Source organism: Hemitrygon akajei, chromosome 17 (genome assembly GCF_048418815.1).
Source record: "Hemitrygon akajei chromosome 17, sHemAka1.3, whole genome shotgun sequence".
Lineage (NCBI taxonomy): Eukaryota > Metazoa > Chordata > Chondrichthyes > Myliobatiformes > Dasyatidae > Hemitrygon > Hemitrygon akajei.
The window spans coordinates 30648744-30655445 of NC_133140.1; the positions used below are offsets into that span (position 1 = coordinate 30648744).

At 45.0% G+C, this 6702-nt stretch overlaps 1 protein-coding gene across 1 annotated transcript in view; it reads right to left on the reverse strand.

The window, feature by feature from the left end:
- Window positions 1-1559: 1559 nt before the first annotated feature.
- LOC140740582 (BTB/POZ domain-containing protein KCTD19-like) overlaps window positions 1560-6702 on the reverse strand; it is a 64378-nt gene continuing 59235 nt past the window's right edge. Inside the window, exons 10-11 of the mRNA XM_073069870.1 lie at window positions 2665-2748; window positions 1560-2283 (exon numbers count right to left, since the gene is read on the reverse strand). Coding sequence (XP_072925971.1) covers window positions 2115-2283; window positions 2665-2748 — 253 coding nt within the window. The 3' untranslated portion in view covers window positions 1560-2114. The remainder of the gene's footprint in view (window positions 2284-2664; window positions 2749-6702) is intronic.

Consider the following 6702-nt stretch of genomic DNA (forward strand, 5'->3'; position numbering starts at 1 on the left):
AATGTGTTTTCCCAGAGACTCCAGGCTGTTCCCTCACTGGGTCTCCTCTAAGTTTCCTGACCCCCCCCTTCCTGCTTAGACACCCGTGGAGTCTCCCCCCGCGGGGCTCCCGGCTGGTCACATTCCTGCCTGGTGCCCCTCTTCCCCAGAGTCATAACACACACCCCGTCTCACCGGACCTCAGCCTCCGCTGGGCCTCTGTGCCATCCGTCCCTTCAGGGAGGGGCCCTCTCTGCCAGTCCCCTCACTATCTCCGGATTGGAGCTGGCCCCAGTCACTTCACTACAAGGGGCTACCATGGAGGATTGCACCATACTGACGGAGCCCTCTTCTGACTCCAATGCATCCTCCTCCCTCCCAACTGAACAAAGGATGGGGGGCCCGCAATCTACGGGACTGCCAGTGACTCGTAGCAATCACATCATGCCTCTGGGAACCCCAGGCTACCTGGTCTATCCTGATCTGAATCACCTCTGTCTCCGAAATGACCCCCCGTCACCTCAAACAATTTATCCTTCGCTCTACCCGGAAAAGATACTCAGAAAGCTTTTCTCCTTTCTCCTGATGTAGGCTCCGATGCTCCCCTAAAAGCTCCACCGTGCCCCCCATCAGACCAAAAGCCTCCTCCAATGCTTCTAGATACTCCCTCCAGGTAGCCAAGGAGTTGCTGCCCTTCACTACCTCAGCTGCCACCCCTCGCAAACTGTCAACCAATCTCTGCCGCTTCTCTTCTTCAGAACACTGCCACTCACCCAGCAGCCGAGAGACATGCTCTACCCAGGACTCATAATCCTCCTCTCTGTCCAGGGTAGGAGTACACCCTGAGAAAATTCTTAACTTCTGACAAGGACCTGCCGTCTTCTTCACCAAGGAGTTAATGGCTGACGCCAACTCTGAACCCTCCCCCTTCTGTGGGAGAGGGGGACCAATGAGATTTTCCAAATCTGACCACTCCCTTCCTTCATCCTTCAAAAACGATAGTACCCACTTTTGAAAATCTCTGCCCTCAGCTGCTGGCAACTCCTCTGGTGTCTCAACAGACCCGTCAAACCTTTCCTCTGTGACAATGTGTACGCCCCATGGCCCCGCGTCACTGAGGTCACCGACAGACGGTGGCAGTTGCACTGCTGAGACATCAGCACCAATCCGCGCTAACACAAAGCGTAAATCCCCCATTTTACCAATCTTTCTGCCTACAATTTTGACCTTACCGATAGCTCTGACCGTACTCAAATATCAAATTAACACTTCGTCTGAGGTACACATGTCCACACCCCTTAATACGCAGGCATGATTAACTGGTACGTCCTCAATCTCACACCAGAGTTCAATCTTATCCGAATCCATCTCCCCTCGTTTAAACTGGGGCGAATTACCCCGTATGTGACAAATTCAATCCTGGATGAGCCCCCACAATGCATCCACCGTGCCCTCAGTTGAACCCCGTTCGCCCGTAGTGCAATACTTCGGTGTAAATACGGTGTAATGCCCCCCCCAGTACACGCTCACAATATAAATACCAGACAATACCCAAAAGCGAGTAAATAATTGCAACTTTATAGTGATTTCTTAGTGATGGGTTAGTAGAAACAAATAACCTAAAGGCACCAAAGTAATTGCTGACAGCGCTTCTCCCTATAGATGCTGCCTGGCCTGCTGTGTTCCACCAGCATTTTGTGTGTATTGTTGTTTGAATTTCCAGCATCTGCAGATTTCCTCGTGTTAATAATCAGTTTGTCAGTTTGTGCACGTATTTTAATACGTTGGAGCTCACGCCTCCGGTTCCTTCCACAATGACCTTCCGAGCCTTCGGCCACTGTCCAAACCGCCGACGTCCAGTATCCGTCGCTCTGGAACCACTGCCCGCTCCACACACGTCCGTCCTCCTCGCTCGCCTCCCGAAAAAAGCCCGTGAACTCCCACTCAGCTTACACAGACAAGATAGCATAACAATTCTCCATTGGTTATTTTTCCCCTTATCAGAACCATAACCCAAACATACGAGACACAGAATCCCATTACAGCATTACAGAGAAGCCATTTCATTATAAAATACAGAGAAGCCATTTTGTTAGCCTGAACAGTTAACACCACTGTTACTGGTACTGAGAGCCCTACATAAATAATTGGATAATTGATACCTTTTGTATAAAATTACTTAACACATTTCCCTTTTCTGCTAAGCTTCCATGCAGGTCCATGGATGAAATTGACTTTGATGTTTCTACAGGAACATCAACTGCTTCTGCTGTAATTGTCTTCTTATTCTCTGCATACCAAATTCTATAAATAACAATGTAACATAATTTTAGCATTGAAGTGTAATTCAGAAGGGAATAATGTTGCATTATCATTTGTCAGCAAAACACAAAAATAAATGGAAAGACTTCTCAAAGCTCTTTTTAGTAATGCAACATCTAACAGGCATTAGTTGCACATAGTCTAGCTCTCATTTCTATTATATGGTCATTTCCATTTTTATTGTCCAATTTCATTTTATCTTCTGTCAATAATAAGGGCCAGAATAAATGTCTATGAATTAATTACATAAAACTGTGAAATATGCTGATCAACAAAGAAGTTATATTGTTTTAACAGATTTTCAAGAAGTAATATTACAACAATCTTAGCAAAACTCATAACATTCTTTTCCATTATTTATACCTGTATTGTTCACAATTTTGCAAGGCTTCAGTAAGTGCAGGAATCTTACAACCTTCTATTTCTTGACAAAGTAAAGGCCATTCTCTGTGATGTTTAAGAGGACAAAAACAAATAGCAAAAGCATTGTGATTAATATAAGCTACTGATGTATTTTGCAATCAGTTGCATTTATAGATTTAAGATAAAATTATGCAAACCCACTTTGTATTATAGGCTCCACATTATACTGTATTAGAATATAGATTTAAACTAATTTAAGCCCCCTATCTTACTGTGTTAATCAAATTAGTCATTCAGACTTCAGAGGTTAGGTCAGTGGTTGCTTCTTCTACAGGATGTGGGAGAATGGGGACATTTCCATTGAATACACCTGCAAGATGCGTGTACAGCTGCTGTGCCTGGCAGACAGCCTAGAGCAGTTAGTAAGTGGTCACTCGGCAGGTACAGAAAGAAAGGAGATAGGTGACTGCCAGGGAGGGTACTCGGGTATGCAGGACTCTTCTATGGTCATTCCCCATACTAACAGGTATACCACATTGGATACTGTTGGATTGGAGGATATAGCTTACCAGCGAAAACAGCAACAGCACAGTTCAAGGTACCATGGTGGAGGTTGCTGTACAAAGGAAGAAATGAATAGGACTGGGAGAGCAATAGTGGCAAGGGTTTCTAGCTTGGTATTAGTGGGAGAAGGTGCAGAGTGGAAGATAGATATCGGATAGTCGCAAATGAGGCTCAAGTTTGCTATGTTGCTTCCCTGGTACAGGGGTCAATGTTTCGGAGCAGCAGGAAAGGGGAAGGTGAACAACCAGAGGTCATGGTATGTGTACTGCAAGTAACAATGACACACGCAAGAGGATGGATAAGCTCCTGCAACGTGGGTTTCAGGAACCAAGTAGACAATTAAAGAGTCACAGGCTAGCGAATATAGGAATAAAAGTATGATTGAAGGGATGGTGCAGGAATTTGGCTGTTAGGTTCCTGGATCATCGGCATGGTTTCTAGGGTATACAGGACCTGGACAACCAGGAGAGGTAATGTTGCCAATAGGAGAAATAATTAAAAAGTCTGTTAGGCTGAAAAAGTAAATTTGTGAACATCAAGGAAATTAAATGTTAAATTGTATTTATTTTATCACAAGGAGTATAACTAAAAATAAACTCAAAACGTTAATACAGGGGTCTATGATATTGTGCCTCACTGAGATATACACTAGTTGAAAGATGTGCAGGAATGGCAACTCAATGTCCCAAGATATAGAATTTTCAGGCAAGTTCTGCCTGATAGCAATGAAAGCAATGAGATAGCAATGAAAGGGGAGGAAGTTACTCAAAGTCTGCATTACTCAGTGAGGATATATTGGAAGGCTCCTCAAACAAGGCCATATAAATCAAAGTCAGAAAGAAAAAGGGTGCTTTCAACTTTTGTTTATGTGGGACAAAATGCTATTTAATTAGGGCAGGAGACTATTGCCAAACCTTCTCTAACTAGCGTCAGTCTTGTGCACATCATGTGGTTGTTAGACACTACACCATGCTTAGAGCAATGAGTTTTTAAAATAGCATCAGTTAAGTGTTTTGTGTGTTCAAAAATCAGTGACTTTTGTCACTATTTGGTAAGAAATGTGCAGTAAGAAGATTCAGGACTGTTTCGTTCACTGAGATTTCAAGCATTCACTTGGAAATGCCAGAAATGGCTGGGAATGAAAATGAAACTATTTAAAGTCAAGTCACTTTTATTGTCATTTCGACCATAACTGCTATGTATGGTACATAGTAAAAATGAGACGTTTTTCAGGACCATGGTGTTACATGACACAGTACAAAAACTAGACTGAGCTACATAAAAAACAACAGAGAAAAAAAACCCAACTACACTAGATTACAGACCTACCCAGGACTGCATAGTTGTGCAGGCATTACAATAAATAATAAACAGGACAATAGGGCAGTAAGGTGTCAGTCCAGGCTTTGGGTATTGAGGAGTCTGATGGCTTGGGAGAAGAAACTGTTACATAGTCTGGTTGTGAGAGCCTGAATGCTTTGGCGCCTTTTCCCAGATGGCAGGAGGGAGAAGAGTTTGTATGAGGGGTGCGTGGGGTCCTTCATAATGCTGTTTGCTTTGTAGATGCAGCGTGTAGTGTAAATGTCCGTGATGGTGGGAAGAGACCCTGATGATCTTCTCAGCTAACCTCACTATCCGCTGCAGGGTCTTGTGATCTGAGATGATGCAATTTCCAAACCAGGCAGTGATGCAGCTGCTCAGGATGCTCTCAATACAACCCCTGTAGAATGTGATGAGGATGGGGGGTGGGGGGGGGTGGGAGATGGACTTTCCTCAGCCTTCGCAGAAAGTAGAAATGCTGCTGGGCTTTCTTCGCTATGGAGCTGGTGTTGACGGACCAGGTGAGATTCTCCGCCAGGTGAACACCAGGAAATTTGGTGCTCTTAATTATCTCTACCGAGGAGCTGTCGATGTTCAGCGGGGAGTGGTTGCTCCGTGCCCTCCTAAAGTCAACAACCATCTCCTTTGTTTTGTTCACATTCAGAGAGGGGTTGTTGGCTCTGCACCAGTCCGTTAGCTACTATTTCAACAAGTTAAGAACACTATGAAGAATTTGAAGGTATCAACAATCATCTTGATTGTTACCTTTGGTCCCCACCAGACGCTAAGCTCTCACCTGTGGCTCCAAGTAGCTGCTTGCATGTACACAGCTTCGACAGGCAGACTAAACCAGATGAGAGCACTGGCCACATGAGATCTACCGTGAGATTCAACTGCCAGGAAGCTGGCTCCAATGCTTCAAGGAGACTGAAGATTATGGCGAGGCACAGAGATCTCATGGTTATCCACTGCAACCAGGGAAGACCCCAGTTGTAATGTCTACTCCTCCCACTAGACCTGGACGTTCAAGGTTGGGAGAGTGGAACTGCCCCAGTGCAATGGCTTTTCCACCTTAAAAACTCTCACGCACAGATTTTCTGTCAATGTTGGATACAATGGACAATCATCAATTGTACTGGTAGCTTTCTAATTTGTTTTGTTATTCATTTAAATATATAATTTGTTACTCAGTTAAATGGTTTGTCTTTTTTATACTTCTTTAACTATTTCCATGAAACTTCAGGTAATTGGGGCAGCCGCTTAAATTGGGTCAAAATGTACTGGTCCCAACGTGTCCCAATTAATTCAAATCTGCTGTATATCCAATTTCTTGACTGACCAAAGATATCCAAGAGCATTATCATGCTGTTCAATAGTGGTAGGGCCTTGGGATGTGCTACCTGTGATCTGGCAAGAATCAGCAAGCCTGCACAATGTTTAAAAAGTAACTTGAGTCGTGAATGTAAAGAAAAGCTGGATAAATCCAGCAGGCCGGGCAGCATCTGTTGAAAGGAGCAGTCAACGTTTCCGGCCGAGACCCTTCATCAGGACTAAAGAAGGAGGGGGCAGGGGCCCTATAAAGAAGGTGGGGGGAGGGGGTGGAATGTGCCAGGTGAAAAACCAATCAGAGGAAAGATCAAGGGGTGGGGGAGGGGAAGCAGGGAGGGGATAGGCAGGAGAGGTGAAGAAGGAATCTAAGGGGAAAGCACTATGGGTAGTAGAGGAAGGCAGAATCATGAGAGAGGTGATAGGCAGCTAGAAGAGGAGACACAGTGAAAGTGGGATGGGGGAAGGGAGAGGGAGGAAATTACCGGATGTTGGAGAATTTGATGTTCATACCAAGGGGCTGGCAACTACCCAAATGGTATATGAGGTGTTGTTCCTCCAACTGAAGTTTGGCCTCATCATGGCAGTACAGGAGGCCATGTATGAACATATTCGATGGGAATGTGAAGGAGAGTTGAAATGGGTGGCAACTGGGAGATCCTGTCTGTTGTGGCGGACGGAGCATAGGTGCTTGACGAAGCGGTCCCCCAATCTGCATCGGGTCTCACGGACGTAGAGGATGCCGCACCGGATGCAATAGATTACCCCAACAGACTCACAAGTAAAGTGTTGCCTCACCTGGAAGGACTGTTTGGGGCTCTGAATGGT